We start from the raw sequence: 18,410 nt of genomic DNA, 5'->3' as shown, positions 1-18,410 counted from the left end.
CCCCCGCCCCAGACCAAGGTGCTTTCTCATTTCTTGTTACACAACTGCACACACATACACACAGAGACAAGCACGTGCACACAAGCATACATAAAGAGTGACACAGACAAAAACTCCTAGACAAAAAAATTCAAGAAATCTGTATTCGTGTCATAATTCTTCCATCAACTGCTTGTATGATCTTAGCAAGGGGTCTACCATCTTTGAGTTTCAGCTTCCTCATCTGTAAATGAAGGAATTTCTTCCAAGACAGAGCTTATGATTTCCTAAATTATGTTTCCTATATTTCCAGGTATAAAGTAAGTTTCCATATAAACTCAATGCGAGTATTAGAAATGAGAACTAAATCAAACAGTCGACATGAAAAATTCAAATCCAGCCAGTCCTGGATGTTCTTCTTAATTTAACACAAAGAAATAAAGCAAATTCCTTGACCAAATATTAAACGAAATTACAAGGTGAAATAGCTATAATTTTGAAACTATTACTTGAGTCCATTCCGAGCAGTGTACTGGAGAATAGGACTGACACCTGATTTATGAATAAACTATATTATACTAACTGTTTAGAGGAAATACAGTTTTACCAATGAGTATGACCAAATCCATGTTATAAGAGGCAGTAATAATTAAGTTCCATTCTATTTTCTTTTTTGAGCCTCCAAGGAAATAATGTAAGTAAATTACCTTCAGATCTTCCAAACTCTTCAGCATCTCACTTAAGAATCTGTAATAGTCTCCAGACCGTGTAAGAAGTTCTATGTACCGAGCATGCATATCTGCAGCCTTGGAGAAAAGAAATACAAGGAAAAAATTAAAGATGTTGCATTCAAAAGAAGACCTATGCAAGTTGACCGATTCTGTTTTCTAAAGCAATCCAATAGTGGAATCACAATTTATTTATTTATTTTGAATTATAATTTAAAGAGTGACTTCCCTTCTTTCATCTGTGCTAATTCCAAAACCCAATAAAACCATAAAATACAATAAAACAGAGGGCCGGAAACCTTGCATTTCATCCTCAACACTCCAGAGTGTTCCTCCTAAACCATCTGACGGGTGATGTTCTCTGGTATGTCCTGAGAAGTTGTCTTTTAGAAATTGACTACATATTTTCTACTTTTTAAACGTCTCCCTCACTAAACCAGAATTTAAGCTCAGTTTCTGCAAAGGTTCTAATGTATAAATAATAGACCCAGAATGAACTGGGAGATTGGGATACCAAACTGTACACTCTAAATATATGCAGTTTATTGTATGTTAACTGTATCTCAATAAAATTCTTTAAAAAAAAAAAAAAAATAGACCCAGACTTCTCACTGATCATTTCCTAACATGCATCTCACATCGATGACTCACATTAGAGAGGGGATAACCAAGTAAACCTTTCTGAATGGATACCCTATAGCAAGAGATGAATTCAGGGAGGGTAGGGAAGAGAGGAAGGGGACAAGGAAAAGAGAAGATGCAGGGGGAGGGGCGAGCTCTATGAGATGGGTGATGATGTATCTACCTCTTGCAGAATCACCCCAGAAGGAGACTGGACCATGGTTCTCTTGATAGGTATGTTCAGTAGAGTTTCCAGTCCCGAGGCGTATGACGCCAGCTGCATTTCGTAATCCTGCAGAATAATGATGTTTCAGAAAAACATACTTAACTGACTTAAAAGGAGTCACTGATGGCTACAATTCCACAGCTTTAAATCACCAAGCTGTACTCCTAATATCCAACCCCAAAGGCCATCATGTGCTGCTAGCATCCAAGCATCATATGACACTATTAAACCAGCACCTCTTATATGCCAAATGGAGATCTCTGCACACACCACCTGTCTAAAGGGTGAAGACCAGCCCATTCCCGTAGATACTGCCAATGTACAATGAATTCAAGCTAATGGATAACAAGTTTACGGTTTACTCGGGAGAGAATACATAAAACCCATTATCGCTGTCCTCAAGAAGTCTATAATCTTTAAAGTGAATCACAAAATAATGTAGTTAATAATATCCTTTCATAAAAAAATATGGAACACGTCATGAATTTGCATGTCATTCTTGCATAAGGGCAGGCTAATCTCTGTATTGTTCCAATTTTAATATACGTGCTGCCAAAGCAAACACAGTTCATAATATTCTTGATGAAACACTAACAGTCTTTGTGAAACCGCATACCTTAATCGAATTTGCACAAAGTTCAGCAATTTTTTGTACTTCTTCAGATTTGTCTCGTTTGCCACTTATTTCACTGTGCAAGTTCTGTACAGAAAAGAAAGTATTTACAAATGGTAAAGTGTATACATATTTTTAAATAAATGTTTTTTCACTCTTTAACCACTCTTGTTTTTTTTCCCTCAGTTTATGACTACATGTTCTGACTTCATAGTCTTACACTTAAACTTTAGAAGATGAGCAAGTTTTCTACTCAGAATATAGAAGAAAGATCTTCAACTTCTTCTTTCTCTTTTTAGCTCTTTTTTGGAATAGAACTGCTTTACACTGTTGTGCCAGTTGTATTTTTACATATATTCCCACATCCCCTTCCTCCCATGACTCCTTCCCACCCTCCCTATCCCAGCCCTCTAAGTCAACTTCTTATGATCTAAGAGGTTACAATCTGGTCAGCACTCTTTTCTAGTCCTATCACCTCAATTTGTAAAGATACTTTACTACGACAGCCGTTACATTATTTCTATGTTTATAATTGCATTTCTTTGTAAATATCTCAATTGCTTTTCCTCTGGGCATTATTTAAGCATTCACCAAATGGACTAGTAATATGATACATGCCCCCATATACACAGCAGCACTATTCACAATAGCCAAGACATGGAAACAACCTAAATGTCCATCGACAGGTGAACGGATAAAGATGTGGTACGCATATCTGAAATGGACTACTACTCAGCCATAACAACCAAAATATGAAATAATGCCATTTGCAGCAACATGGATGGACCTAGAGATGATCATACTAAGCAAAGTAAGTCAGAAAGAGAAAAACGAATACCGTATGTTATCACTTATATGTGGAATCTAAAATATGACAAATGAACTTATCTATGAAACAGATCAAGCACAGACTTGGGGTTGCCAAGAGTCAGGGGGCATGGGAGAGAGAGGGATTGGGAGTTTGGGACTAGCAGATGCAAACTTTTATATACAGAATGAAAAAACAATGTCCTACTGATAGCACAGGGAACTATATTCAAAATATCCTGTAATAAACCATAATGGAAAAGAATATGAAAAAGGATATATATACATATATATACACGAATCCCTTTGCTGTACACCTGAAACTAACACAATGTTGTAAATCAACTATACTTCAGTAAAATAAATTTTTTAAAAATGTATCATTCTAAACCTAGGTACTGCTATGAAAACCAGGGGAAAATACAGCTTACACCCAGTGAAACCTACGCAGGGACAAAGCGGCTTATACCTTCTGCTCATTCAAAAATCGCATGACCGTGTTGGAATCGCCAAACTTCATGGATTCTAAGTTATCCTGGCGGCGTTTGGCATCATAGAGCCACTTGCAGAAAGTCTGATAGTTGTCACGGTAATTATTCAGTTGCTTGATTTGCTTCTCCAGGTCCCATAACCTGGGGGAAACAGAGATAATAACATTATTAAAGCATTGCTATTACATATTGCTCTGCAAAAGTATTTAACATCGAGTTACCAGGGAACCCAGCGAGTCCACCTGGCACATACTCAAGAGAACTGAAAACATACATCCACAGAGAAAGTTATATGAATGTTTGTAGCAACACTTTCCATGGCAGCCAAAAACTGGGAAAAACCCAAATATCTGTCGATTGATCAAAGAATAAGCAAAACGTGGTGCAGCCACACAATGGAATATGACACACTCATAGAAAGAAATGAAGTACTGACGTGCTACACCATGGATGAACCTGGGAAACGTTATGTTAAGTGAAAAAAAACAGTCACAAAGGATCACATATTATATCTTTTCATTTATATGGAATGACCAGAATAGGCAAATCTATAGAGACAGCAAAAAGAATGGTGGCTGTTTGGGGCTGGAGGGTTGGGAGGGAATGGGGAGTGACTGCCAGTGGGTATGGGGTTTCGTTTTCAGGGTGATGAAAACATTCTAAACTTAGACTGTGGTTATGGTTACACATTTCGAATATACTAAACACGAGTGAATTGTATACTTTCTGTGGGTGAGTTGTGTGACGTGAATTATATATCAATAGAGATGTTTTTAAGAAGCACAGCTAGCAAAATAAGCTACAAGCAAGATTCAGGAGATATTTTTAAACCCTCATTTGCAGTAAGGCCTTTCTTTTCTGTAAGATTTAATTCTCACAAACTTTTGCAGAATGCTCCCTCAAAGCATCTACTCCTTCCAACAAGCAGTCATAACAGGAGTGTACAGGGCACAAAAGAGCTTGATCAATGGTTTCCAATATTTCCCTAAGAACCTGGAGGGCCTCTGACACAGGTTGGTTCAAGCTTGGCTCTCGGAATGTACTCTCTTCCCATTGTCCACAGAGCTGCCTACAGCCAGTGCGTGAAGAGAGCACCCAGGATGCTACACTTACACACAGAACAAAACCACTGTTGCTCAGAGTGATGGGTTCAAACGGCATCATCTGAGGAACACCCAAACGGGAAGGAAGTGTGGAAGGAGGTGGGCCCACCTGTAGTCTATCTGCTTATCGATTCTTTGCCAGCGATCTGTCAGCTGTGTGACTTTTTCGCTGAACTTGCCCAGGTCCAGGTCATACAGCGGATACTGCTGTGAAGTCTGGGAGTGGATCTGCTGGGCTTTCTGCAGTTCTGTTTTCATGGTGGCCAACAAGGACTTCTTCAAGTTCAAGTCGTTTTTAATTTTCTGTCACAGGAGGAGAAAAAAAAAAAAAGAGTAAAAATTAACCTCATTCCCACTTGATGCTACACTGCAAGGAAAATATATTTACTGATGGCCTCTCCCGATATCTGTGCCAGTGACCTAGTTCCTCATGACAACTCGTTAAAAAAAAAAAAAAGATTCTGTGTAAAGTAGTTTGAGAAATGCTTCATGTCACATTTCATTCCATGCCTGAAAGATTACAAAAATATTAACATACTAAAGTTTCTGAGAAGCACTACAGAACCAGCTTAACTATGTTTAACTCACATTCCCCAGACGGATCTCACCACAAACGACTTTCTCACGTAGCTCCTGCCAACACACTCTGGACAACAGTGTTCTAGAGATAACGGCTGATGTCAACCACGTGTGGCCAACGAAATCCAGTAATCCTCCAAACTCAAGATGACTTATTACTGAAGCTTTTTCACTGGGGACTGAGTAGTCCTGTAATCTTTCCCACAGACCGGGACGCTGTGCAACCCCTCTCGTTACCTTCAGTCCACAGCGGTAAGCTTCCATTTTATCCAGATCCAGGCAAACCGTCTCCTCCTCAGTGAGCCTGGCTTCGTACACCTTCAACATGTCTTCTGTCTGAAGAATGGCCTGCAGGAGTGCTCTCACCACACACAAGCTGTCAAGAACCAAAGAGGCAAATAAAACTGCTGGAGACAGAATTACACTTGGAACCTTTGGCTCTTGCCACCCTTCATAAAAGAGAACATTAAAGCAGATAAAAAATGGATTTTGCTTATGTTATAAGCTGCGAAGCAATACATTTTTTCTCTCTTTCATGACTCAGAACACCATTTAGCATTACTGGAAAAATTCTAAGTTCTGGCCTTCAGAGGATGCCTTGGCTGGAAGAGACACTCAAGTTCAGAATAGTGGGATTGGCACCCTAGGCTGGCGGACCCTCTCTCAGAAGCGCAGGAGAACGTGAGTGAGCCCCTAACGAAAAGAGAAACCGCGGGGCAGAGGCGCCAGCAAAAAGCACAGAAAGCAAATGCAGTCTCACAAAAGGAAGCCTGAGAAAAGCCAGAGGTCAGTGTCAGTCGCATTTACCTATTTAAATAGCCGTCGGTAACGCCATTGATATTTTCCAGTTTCTGAAACAATCCAAACACCTCATTCTGCAAATAGCAGTATTTTTCTGAACCTCTGAAGTTCGCAAGCATGTCTTTCAGCTGGTTGAGAACTTGAGCAATTGCTTGAGAATCATTCTGTACGCTCTGTCCAAAAATAAAGAAAACGTTTTTGATGCAGCTGTATGCTTCTCCCCATCGTGCGTGTCCTCAAAAACCCACACACCAGGAACGATGCAAGCCAGAGGTGATCTTTCACGTCCTTCATCAGGGAGGCCTTACCAGCACTGGGTAAATGGGACCCCCTTTCTTAGAACATATACCCTGGACATTCCAGGCTGAGCGGAAAAGATCCCTGAGCTTGACACCGAAACACCTGGGCTGCAGTCCCAGCTCTGCCGATGGCCTGTAGCTCTTACCCCACCCCTCCCCCAACCAAATCTCTCCAAATCCCTTTCCTGTCTGCACGTAAGGTCATTCGGCCTGTTGAGCCCACATCATAGGTTGTTTCAGGCAGAAGCCACATTAATGTCTGTGAAAACTTTTGAAATCTACAAAGCACTACATGGCAGAAAAGGAAAAACATGGCAGCCCGAACGAGTAACCCACAAACTTAACAGCAAAGGCGGTTTAATCCCCAAATTTGGAAGCATGGGAAAGAAAAAAGGAATTGTGCCAGAAGCCTCGTTTCTTGCCTATAAATATTTAAACCAGGAGGCTGTTTTTACTAGTTCACAAAAATATAAATATACCTGGAATCAAGCGAAATAGTAACGGATACCTACCTTCAGCTCATTTATCTTCACTGTGATGTGGTGCGAGGATGCCTGATCTGCCAGAGGGATGTTTTTGAGGGTCATTCTGCTCTCGCAGAGCTCCACCTGCCTACGAACCTTCTGAAGCTCCATCAGCATCCAGGTTTCCTGCTTGTCATTCTCTCTGTTGGTTTCAACGTTTTGGCAGGAATCAGGATGAATGATTTCAGTTGTGGTTACTGTAAAAATGTCAGGACCACAAAAATCAGAGAATTCTTGGCTAGAAGGGTGCAAGGCCTCAAAAACACATTATGCATGAAAGTGTCGCTACTTCCTTTGATTTGGTTCTGAAAACTTAGCGTCTAAATGACTTTTGCAGGCTTCCCTGGTGGCACAGTGGTTAAGAATCTGCCTGCCCATGCGGGGGACGCGGGTTTGAGCCCTGATCCCAGAAGATCTCACATCCCTCGCAGCAACTAAGCCCGTGCACCACCACTACTGAGTCTGTACCCTAGAGCCTGTGAACCACAACTATTGAGGCCACATGCCACAACTACTGAAGCCTGCACGCCTAGAGCCTGTGCTCAAGGGAAGCCACTGCAATGAGAAGCCCAAGCATCACAACAAAGAGGAGCCCCGACTCACCACAACTAGAGAAAGCCCACGCACAGCAGTGAAGACCCAGCGCAGCCAATAAATAAGTTAATTAATTTAAAATAAATAAATACATGACTTTGGCTATACAATCTTTCAAAGAACTGATTCCACAACTAATTTTTGGCAAACTACACACTTTCTTTTGAAAACGGCATGTCTGGTGGCTGCAAAGAGGGAGCGGCTCTAAACCAACCTGTCCGGTGCTGGGCGTAGCCGGGGAGCTGTATGACCAGGGTCTGGTAGTGCTTCTGGGCGTCCGTGAACTGGGTCTGCATCCTCCGCTTGTCATCGTCTCCGAACATCTCGGAGCCTTGGCTGTTCCTGATGAACTCTTGGTAATGCAGCTCAAGGTCGGATATTGTCTTCATGTAATCTTCCTGTCGCATCGTTTTCAGCTGGAAATAAACCAGGCGGGAGTGTGTCTGACGGCCCCAGAGTGTGGCCAAGAAGAGTCTGCTGGGAAACGCACTATGCTCGGTGGGGTTTGAGGCAACACCCCGCAAAGACCCCTCAAAGAAAAGGTCTTTGAGGATTTAGAGCTTGCTCCTAAGAACCAGAGCAGTGGGTTGTCAATTTTTTTCTTCCTATGAAATTTTCTTCTTCAAAGGAAATAGGACTCAGAAGCCCCAAATGTCAAGCAGGTCACAGCAAAGCTGCTGTGACTAAAAAGAGTAAAAGGAAGACTCAACTAACCCATTCCCTGCCCCTCTCCTCCCTGCTGTCCCTGTCACCCCAAAGGACTCCCTCACCTGGATTCTTGGACCACTATCTGAAAACGACTGATCTAGGGTAACTAATGCTTTGGATGTTCTTCCAAGAATTCTACCCCACCTTTTACTTCTGTGCTATCCAGTCAGTAATGACGACCTCATTTTCCATTACATCCGAGGAGAATGGAACCCTGAGTACCACAGGACCTCCCGCCTTACCCACAGGCACTTCTGGCGTGTCCGGTAACTTTAATCTAAACTCTGCTTGTCTCGTAACCAGCCTGGGGTTGAATCCCTTCCATTCTGTGTTGGACGGACTAGAACCTCTAAGAAAGACTCAGGGGACTCTCCTGCTGACACACAAAAACATCAGCTGCACAGCTACGTCTGCCTGGTAGAAACCGCAGTGCAGGGAGTGGCTGGGTGGCCCCTACAGGCAGCAGTGGTCCTGAGGACGTACCTTGGCGATGGTCATGGCCTTGATCTTCTCGATGTCGATCATGCAGTAGTGCCAGGACACCAAGCTCTTCATGTTGATGTAGAGCTGGTTCCACAGGGCCAGGATGGCCTCATAGTACTGCTCGATCCTGGGAGGCACAGAGGGAAAACGCGTTAGCCCAGCTCTCCAAGTTCACCCCAGACGGGACACCTGGCCGTGCTCACCCCACGAAACAGAAAACTCAAAGGAGAACCAACCGGGCAAATGGAGCATTTGCAAAATATTCAACATTTCAATGGATTTGGACTAATACCCAAAAGTATACTCTCAATGACTGACATGGCTTAGATACATTGAAATCATTTTGGTGGAAACATGCAGTACAATATGGGATTGTTGGGTTGTTTGCCAGCAACTTTTTAATTGACAGAGGTCTGACTCTGTGCAGGCAACACTGAGAAACGGGTCTCGGGTCACAGAACTCCGACAGCTGCTGGAGTTTGGAAACACTCATTGGGCTCCTCTCACCCCACCCTGAGGGGGTTGAAGATCTCCATTACAAAACATTTGGAAGAATCTGCCCTGGGCCACCTGTCAAAATGCTCCGACGGCCTCATATTGATGCTAAGGGCATTTTCTATTTGTGGCTACATGCCAAACTACTGATGGTCTAAGAGGCAGGAGAACTTGAAACAATGCCTTTAAAGTGCACGGCCAGAGTGAGTTCCTCCAGCCTTCCTCACCCTCCAATAACCACAGTATCTTCAGCATAAAACCTCAAGACAAAGGGACCTCCGCCGGGTCCCTCCTTTGGGGGGAGGTGACAACAGAAAGGAGCGGTGTGCCTCAGCGTTTTGGATCAGCGTCTGCCCTATTTCTTCCCACCCGCGTTCATGTCACGGCCAGAAGGGACTTCAAGACGTACTTGCTGGAGAGGTCCACGGCCAGGGGGTTGGGCGGAGGAATGATGAGGCTCACGGAGGGCACGAGCATGTCCACACCCCCCGGGCCGGTCACGTACCACTTGCTCCTCTCGCTGTTGTCCTTCAGGATGCACTCGTCCCCTTTGTGGACGATTTTCTGCAAGGCAAGCACACCGTGTTCTGGCGTTATCCACCCGTCCACATTTTCATCTTTTTGCTCAAAAACAGAAGCAGCAGCAGTGACAACGGGCAGACAGTTTCGGCTCTGATCTTCATATTTTTTTTTACCCTCGGTTGAAGCCGATCTTGACACAGCCCAACACGACTGATGCCTTAAATAAGACAGGTGAGCCTACAAGGTGTGTCTGAAGTGAATCAGGTGGAGTGACTTTCCAGGAGACAGCCAGGGGAGTGCCCGGTGAAGTGGGAAGTCCTTCTGTAAAGCAAAAACTCACCCCCTGGCTTTCCTACTTTTGTGAGTTTGTGTTTTACATAGTAGATTTCCGTGCGTGGGATTCACTTGTCTCATTCGTTTGCTCTTAAAATTGTGAAATAAAAACAAAAAATTCTAGTATCAGGTCCCCAGAAAAATAACTTTCTAAATTAACTCCAGCATCTAAATAGCTTCTTTTCTAAATTAACTCTATATAGCTTCTTAAAATGGGTACTTAAAATATGACAACAATCTTAACTACTAAAATGTAACAAGTTTGAGATGTAGGTATTTCAAGCTCCATTTTGATTTCTTACTTCTCGCCACCCAAGTTCTAAAACCATCATCTTCAGGGTAGAATAAACTCCATTGTTTTATAACTCCATGTCACCAACTAATCACATTTTATATTTCTTAAGTCCTCTACAATTTTTATAAGAAAATAGAGCTGTGGGAATTACATAAAGAATTACTAAAAACAAGTCATCTTTCTATATAAATGCTTGTATTTACCACTGAGCCTACAGAACTGATGGGCTCATTTAATGCATAAAATTCGCAGTGACATCCTCTTTACATGCAGCACAATGGCCGTGTTTCTCTCTTCTTTTTTTCTTAATCTCAGAAATTTAAAGATAAGACTGATCACAGATGCAAAGTTTTACATATTGGAAGAAAAGAAGTCTTAAGCCTTAGAATTAGTTTAAAAACAACTATTTTCCTACTTATTGACAAGTATATCATTCAGAACAAAACCACCACATCTTTTTCAACAGCTTGCCGCTTTGTATACAAAAGAAAGCCATTTACTAGGGTGCTCACTGAAACCTAAATGAAATGCTGCTCTCCTGATGGACAAAACTCCATCCGTAAAGAAAGGGAACAGTCTGGCAGCGTTCCAAGTAGCCGAGTACACACCTGGTCCTGTTTGTAGTCACAGAGAGCCCTGAGAATGATGGGTTTATTGCTTCTGTAGTCAGGGTTCCGAGGTTTCAGCTGCACGATCTTCTTGGACTTGTTTACCAAGCTCTGCACCTGGCGCTTGTATTCAAGGATTTTCTCCCGTTCTTTCTGCAATTGCAAATAAAATCACACTCAAACATAGATACTCTCTGAAAATTAGATGAGACCTTCAAATGGCATTACTATAGCTATCATGACATGACAAGTTAGATACCACTGTAGTTGCATTAGCTGTAAAAAGCCACCAATGCATCTGTCTGCAGGGACCACGGGTACCTTTCATAAGAAGCCACGACAGAGGCAACACAGCCATGAATAAGGTGGGTGGGAAAGAATATCACTGTGTGAAAGGACGATGCTGATGACACGTGAAGCATGCTTTTCCAAAGGGATTTTCACATTGTCATCAGTGTTCTCTCTGGTTTTGTTTTGAGCAACAGTAACTACTGAAGCAGAAGTAACTGGCGACAATAGCTGAGATGGCAAACAAATGTCTCGAGAAAAGTCACTGAAAATGAAGACAATGCTGAGCCTTGGGCACTTGTTCTGTAGAACAATACAAACCCGAACAGCAGTCTGAACTGCGGCGGTGCGTACATTTATTTTATTCCCGGGGAAAGTTGCTGGGGGCCTGGGTCTGAGACAGTACCTCCAGCTCCTTGATCTGCTCCAGCAGACGCTGCAGGGGCGTGTTCTTGTCACACAGGTACTTCCTCCTGATGGAGTCTTGGAGACCCTTCAGGTAGGCTTCCGTCGACTGGGCCTCTTCAAAAAACTGTTAAGAATGCAGGTGACCTCATGTCAATTAGAAGCAACTCAGTGCACAGTATCGCCTAGCATTTCAACTTCAAGGACTATCTTCCCTACGAGTCTGAGAGGTGGTTAAAGAAAAAGATTACAGCAGAAAGTATACTAACTTATGTGAAAGCAAGAGACTAGTTGAGGGACTGGTGACAAACCTATGCTCCTCTGAACGAAAAACCAGTAAATAGTATTGATGCAATGTTGTGAAGATTGTTTTCAGTGCGTTTTCAAAACACTCAAAAGGAACGGTATTAAGACCCAGTAAAATGATTACTAAGTGTAAGAACCTGAAAGTAGGCAGCATTTTCTTTGAGATGAACATCGATGCATTTGGTAATCTGAAGAATCCAGCTCCACTGTGTCTGCAGAGTATCCATGTACGCCTGAAACAAGAGAACAGCAGCTGTCTCTCCACCACTCAGCCGCAGGGAGCATTTCATCACTCCACAGACAGGTGGGCCCGAATGAAAACGCTGAAGCATTTTTTTATCTAATTTCAAATCAAGCAAACTTTTCTTTCTAAAAGTTAAAACCAGAATTTCCCAGCAGGGAACTCGTGGTATGGTAGAAATTAAATTTTAAAACGAATTTTGGGAATTCCCTGGTGGTCCCGTGGTTAGGACTTTGCATTTTCACTGCTGTGGCCCCCAGGTTCAATGCCTGGTTGGGGAAATAAGATCCCGCAAGCCGCGTGGCAAAAAACAAACAAAAACCAAACAAACAGAAACAGTTTTAGCAAATGGATATCATCAGGAGTATTAGTCAAAATATTCACCCAAATGGCATAGCTACTGACCAATGAAAACAGACTAATCAGAACAGACCAAGCCCTGTTCCTGTACAGCTGCTAGATCATGGGGAGGTCCAGGGTGAAACAGAGCAGGACCCTACAGTCCTTGCCCCCCATATGTCCTCAACCTGCCTTTTGTCTGTGGAAAAACTTCAGCGAAAGAGTAAGTTTAATCAGAGAAGTGAGAAAATGAAGAAACAAAGGAAAACAGTCAAAGGAGACCAAATAATAATAATTTAGTCATCAAGCACAGTCAAGGACCTTTAGTTCCTTCTCAAGGGCTATAGATAACATTCTGAGCCATGTCCCACGAGCTGTCTTATAGATACTGAAACCCCCACTAGGTGGAGGAAGTTAACTACATGATGACCAGACTGTAGCCATGACATAAGCTGCCACAATTCCAAGAATTGGCCTCAAAGAAATGGGAACACACTGACCCTGGAACTAAAGACTAACTGTACTGAAAACAATCAAGATGACACTGGTGGCACCACTGCATGACCAATTTGAAGATGACTGTCAGAGCTGACTGTCCTGGTTCTCCATGCAGCCCCCTCCCTCCGTCTATAAAAGCTCTTGCCCACTGATAGTAAGTGGGGGGAGGCAGCCTTTGGACAGGTTGCCAGCATCCAAAATAAAGCAAACTTTCCTTTCCGCCAACCTTGCCTCTTTATTGGCTTTTGAGCAGCAAGCAGCCAGACCCCCACTTTCAGTTACGAAGGCACCATGCAGAGGGCTTGTGGGGGATTAAGGCAGCGAAGTTTACACGTGGTATGGAAATATTTTGATTTTTTTTTTTTTTTTTTGAAATAACCAATATGGTCATACCAGTGCCACCAGCTAATGTCAGCCTTGAGCACAGCCACCAGATGGCAGTCTAGGGCAGAGGTAAACAAACTACAACCCAAGGGTCACATCCGGCCCACTGCCTGCATTTATAAATAAAGCTCTATTGGTACACAGCCACACTCGTTCATTTACTTGCTGCTCTGGTTGCTTTCACACTACAAAGGCGGAGTTAATTTCAACAGAGACCAAATGGCCTGCCAGTCTAAAATAGTTATTATTTGGTCCTTTCCAGAAAAAGCATGCCAACCTCTGGTCTAGGGTGTTAATAAAATAAACTTGTCATGGTTTTATAATGGATAAGAATCACTCATTTGTATAGTTTATTTTCTGAAAAGTGTCCCCTTTTTTCCCCTGATAAAAATATAAATCCCACAAAGCACACCTCAATTTTGTCTGAAGCTGGATGCTGATTGAGGACAAGTTGGTCACTTTCTTGTTTAAGCTTATTGAGCTCTTTTTCCTTAACTTCCAGCTGACTCATGCGTATCTGTGAATAAAAGGAAAACAAATCCTATAGAACAAGTCACCAGCAGCCTTCCCTTCCTCCCACCATCGATAAAGGAAGTCAAATACAAAACTGCACTTTGGAAATGAAAAATGTCAAAGAATTGCGTTATGTATTCCTTAAGACTCTTAGGCAGGACTGGTGACACATCATGTCCGAATTTCCACAGGTGAAGTGACAGAGCTACGGCACATACTGAGGTTGTCTAATTGTCAGTGCAAAGCCACCACACTTTGCGGTACACATACCCGGGGAGGTCTGAAGGAACTAATCTCACCCTGTCTACTGTCTTCTCAGATGCTAAGCACTGCACTGCTCCTCTTAAGTCACTGAAAAGCCTTCAGAAAGAAACGGTTTTTCATGACCATTCCACCAAGGCTGAATTACAACGGCCGATGAAATGTGTTCATCACCACTGTGCGACCCCCGGGGGCTTACAGAGAAGGCCTCCTGCTTCTGAGCGATGTTGGTGTTCCTGTCACTCCAATCATACAGCAGCTCCTCCTCCTCACAGTCGTTGATCCACATGATCTCCCGGGAGGTGGCCTGAATGATATTCTGCAGCTGTCGCAGGTGGTCCATCCTCTCAAAGGATGCTTTCTGCACAGGAAGGTCAAAGCAGTGTTAGGACAACAATATGTAGATAAATGCTGTTCCCTGCAGATTTCACAAATAAACCCCTGATGGTCCCTTTTACCATTTTACCAACAAAATCCCAAGAATCAGTCAAACGTTAATCTCTTGTATTCACTGATCAGTTGGTAGGTGAAAAGGACCCACCCAAACTTCTGATGAATAAGGGGGAAATTTTAGATTCAGTGAAACAGCCTAATCCAGGAGGGTCTTGATTCAGACATTGATGTTTGGCTTCAATAATTAGTTTTAGAGTATAAAGAGAAAATAGACTCTTAAAAAAATAAATCAAGCTCTTCCTGCCCTCTCCCCAAAATTCTAGGTACCATCAACATAGAAAACAGTTGTGTCACCTCTAGCCATATTATTTAAATAGTATCACTGCCAACAAGGAAACACTGAAAAAGTGAAGATAGGGGGACACGAATGGGTGGAAAAATGGAAGTATCTCTTCTTATGAGACAAATAATTGATTTAGTTTGTCATAAAATAGTGATGATGGTCTGGTAAACCTCTCTCTGAGGAAAACAAGTCTTATTTTTTGCTTCTACTTCCTAAAAAGGCTGCAGTTGGCAAGTGGAAAAACTTTATGGCTTCAACTGCAAGTATATAACAAGTGCTATTATGTGACACAAACTTGCAAATAGAATAGCACTAAGTACTGTCTTCAGAAAAAATTCTTTTTAAAAATTCCCTTCTAAAGGGAACACAACAGTAGAAATGAAATTAGCATCTACAAGCCCATCTATAAGTGTACTTCCAGGCACTTCCAGGTGCTTCAACCCAGGTCCACATTTACAGAACCGAACTGCACTAAACACAGAACCTTCAGAAATAAGTCGTCTTACCAGCAGGTTTTCATACTCCTCCTCCAACTGGTAGATTGCAGCTTTCTCACGCTAGAAGAAGACCAAAAAAGTCAGTAATTATTTAACTCCCCTTGAGGATTTATATAGAAAGAACAGCCCTTCTAAACCTCCTTCTGTCAAATATGTACTAACTTCAGATTCCCCAGTAAAAAGAAGAATTTGCTCTATGAAGTCTTTTACCCACAGGGACCTTTCCCAGTTGATCTGGAGGCAAACCTCACTGGTCGGGTGGTTGGCGTCTCTACAAAGTAAAGGGCTCATCACTGTCACTTAAAGACTCACTGTTACACTTTTGAAAGTTTGAAAATATCATTTAGGACTCCTCAGATCTTAGAGAAAAGAGGGAGAGATCTGATCAGATACTCAGGTAGACAAAAATAGGCCAAAAAAAAAAAAGGCAGACAGTGAGCATAAGCATCTCTGGGCTAAGTTCAAAAGTCAGTGATCCAGGGCTTCCTAGGTGGCGCAGTGGTTAAGAATCTGCCTGCCAATGCAGAGGTCACGGGTTCGATCCCAGCTCCAGGAAGATCCCACATGCCATGGAGCAACTAAGCCCGTGTGCCCCCAAAAAAAAAAAAAAAAAAAAAAAAGTCAGTGATCCAAATGGCACAAATGAACTTATCAATGAAACTGAAACAGACTCACAGACGTAGGGAACAGACTTGTGGTTGCCAAGGGGGAGGGGGGGGGAGGGGGAGTTTGGGATTAGCAATAAAACTATTATACACAGGATGGATAAACAACGAGGTCCTACTGTATAGCGCAGGGAGCTACATTCAACATCCTGCGATAAAACCATAATGGAAAAGGATACGAAAAAGAAGGTACACGTATGTATAACTGAGTTACTATGCTGGACAGCAGAGATTAACACAACTCTGTAAATCAACTATACTTCAATTTTTAAGAAGTCAGGGATTTAGAAGTGTAGACATCTGGGGAGAAACCAGGCACTTAAAATCAGATGCATATTTTAGGCTGTCATCTTGCACCCAGCTGCAAGTCAGCCCTTTCAGCAAAGGAAAAGTGTGAGGATGAGATATAATTTCCTTTATTAGAAATACAATTTAATTACCACATAGGAAAGGATTCACCAAGGACTTCACCAAGGATTCACCAAAATAAAATGACAGGATTGTCACATTTTCTCTATTTGAAGAGATGCCCTGCTTTCTGCAGAAAAGAACTACCACCCCTCAAAATACACGTTTACCAACGACATAAAGTGTGTATGTGACCTTAGGCCTGGAGGGTTAGCACAATCCCTAGTAGGTCTTTCTGATTCCACAGCCCCATTTATGAAATGGGATTTTAAAAAATTTGCAGGGAAGGATAAATTAGGAGTTTGGGATTAACAGCTACACACTACTGTATGTAAAATAGCCAACAAGGACCTACTGTATAGCACAGGGAATTATGCTGACTATTTTGTAATCTATAAGGGAAAAGAAACTGAAAAGGAATAGGTATGTATGTATGTATAACTGAATCATTTTGCTGTATACCTGAACATGTAAATCAACTATACTTCAATTTGAAAAAAAAGATGCCTACAAGCCAAGATAAAAAAAAAGTTCCAGTCTATTGGGGAAGAAATCAGACTCATGTTTCAGCCCAAACTGCCTGGGATGGAGGAACTACAGCATCCTTCAGGACACTCTTGGAAGACTCTACAATGAAACGTTCCAAAGTACCAGGTCGGCTTTAATCTTGTCCAGCTGCCAGCGATAGTCCCCGATGGAGTTGTGGATGCTCCTGTGGCTGTTGATGTGCTGCTCCACGGAGGCCAGATCCACGCCCCAGGTCATCATGTCCATCTCCGCCTGCCAAGGGAGAGACAGTGGGCCCTTCATTCCCGACCCCTCACCTAGAGCATCATCAGGGGTCAGGTACAATATACAGCTTCCACTCAGATAAAACTGAAGCTGTAAATAGTCAATATTTTTGAAACCCCCCCCCCCCAAAAATGTGTTAAGGCTTGGGATTCCCAAACAGCTAGTGGAGGCTGCCCAATACAGTAAGTTAGGGGGTTCCCTCAATTTATCTGCCCTAACTCAAGATGGGCTGAGCAGAGATGATTCCAAAATGAGATCCTTGAAACCTAGATCATGTCCTCTCAGGAAAAAGAATCTACCTGTGCACATGCAGGTGGCCTGTGTGTATAGACAGCTGTGGGTGCACACCCACGTATGATACAATGTTATAAGACACTGACGGAAGTTTCAACATTCAGTTATTTTTAAATGTGCATCAATAATAGTTCATTAAGCTCAATCAGGTACTACTTCCCAAGCTATACAGCTGACCTAAGAGAAATTTTCATTGTTTATTTCTTTAAGTTGTTTTGAGTAATATAATTTTTGACTCTTTAAATCCAGAATTTAGCATTGCCTTTCGGGGTGCAAAACTCCCCATGACCCATTCCAAAGAGGTTACAATATATATATATATACCCAATGCCTTAATTTCAGTGAATGTCGGCAATATTAAGATTGTGGATTTACATTAGCTTTTCAAAAATTAAATCTAACTTTCTAATTTGAGACTCCACTACTTCAACTTAAGAATGCCACGTAGTAAGAATCAAGCATGTTATTTCACAAGCTTCATACGGTGGCGAGTCTATTGTCTGGTCTTCCTTTTACATGAGCTCATGTAAATTTCCAAATCACCTGTGTCATCTCTCGGACATGCCGAGGGCAAACATTCCAGACTGGCATTGCGGCAAGAACATAACACACATTGTTCTAAGCCACATCCATGTTCTCATGTACTTGGCGAGCCTTCAGGACAGGTAGCCATCAGACAACGAACGGTAAGTTACCCAGGGCTCTGACCTTTCTCTCCCGTGTCTCACTCTGACTTTAGAGCAGAAACAAGCGGGTGCACTGGGAAGTTAATGAGATGACCAGGCTCCGGATCCCGCCCCTCATTACCAGCCAGGTGTACAGTATCTGCCCCATCTATCAGCAGAAACACAAATCAGGGAAACACAACCCTGGCCCCGGGAGCTGTGTGACTGGGTACGGATTGTGCTGCTGGGGACATGGCTCCCTTATCAGCTGGCCCTGCAGCTCAGTCCCCTGGGAGTGAGAGGAAGAAT

The 18,410-nt window shown here is 42.6% G+C and overlaps 1 protein-coding gene and 1 non-coding gene across 3 annotated transcripts in view; both read right to left on the bottom strand.

Annotated features, from left to right (window-relative positions):
• Nucleotides 1–18,410, bottom strand: part of DSP (desmoplakin) — a 41,330-nt gene that overhangs the window by 7,044 nt on the left and 15,876 nt on the right. For both annotated transcript variants that reach the window (XM_057699436.1, XM_057699437.1), the window contains exons 5-22: nt 17,002–17,130; nt 15,287–15,337; nt 14,244–14,405; nt 13,683–13,787; nt 11,946–12,041; nt 11,504–11,629; nt 10,810–10,962; nt 9,461–9,615; nt 8,557–8,683; nt 7,580–7,781; nt 6,760–6,968; nt 5,955–6,121; nt 5,385–5,523; nt 4,678–4,871; nt 3,444–3,606; nt 2,171–2,254; nt 1,513–1,620; nt 687–785 (exon numbers count right to left, since the gene is read on the bottom strand). In XM_057699436.1, the coding sequence (XP_057555419.1) occupies nt 687–785; nt 1,513–1,620; nt 2,171–2,254; nt 3,444–3,606; nt 4,678–4,871; nt 5,385–5,523; nt 5,955–6,121; nt 6,760–6,968; nt 7,580–7,781; nt 8,557–8,683; nt 9,461–9,615; nt 10,810–10,962; nt 11,504–11,629; nt 11,946–12,041; nt 13,683–13,787; nt 14,244–14,405; nt 15,287–15,337; nt 17,002–17,130 (2,469 nt within the window). The remainder of the gene's footprint in view (nt 1–686; nt 786–1,512; nt 1,621–2,170; nt 2,255–3,443; nt 3,607–4,677; nt 4,872–5,384; nt 5,524–5,954; nt 6,122–6,759; nt 6,969–7,579; nt 7,782–8,556; nt 8,684–9,460; nt 9,616–10,809; nt 10,963–11,503; nt 11,630–11,945; nt 12,042–13,682; nt 13,788–14,243; nt 14,406–15,286; nt 15,338–17,001; nt 17,131–18,410) is intronic.
• On the bottom strand, nt 2,017–2,119 carry LOC130832124 (U6 spliceosomal RNA). The gene has a single exon (XR_009048206.1). It is a non-coding gene; the product is annotated as a U6 spliceosomal RNA (small nuclear RNA).

The sequence above is a fragment of the Hippopotamus amphibius genome, chromosome 11 (assembly GCF_030028045.1).
Source record: "Hippopotamus amphibius kiboko isolate mHipAmp2 chromosome 11, mHipAmp2.hap2, whole genome shotgun sequence".
Lineage (NCBI taxonomy): Eukaryota > Metazoa > Chordata > Mammalia > Artiodactyla > Hippopotamidae > Hippopotamus > Hippopotamus amphibius.
This window is presented reverse-complemented; position numbering and strand designations above follow the sequence as displayed.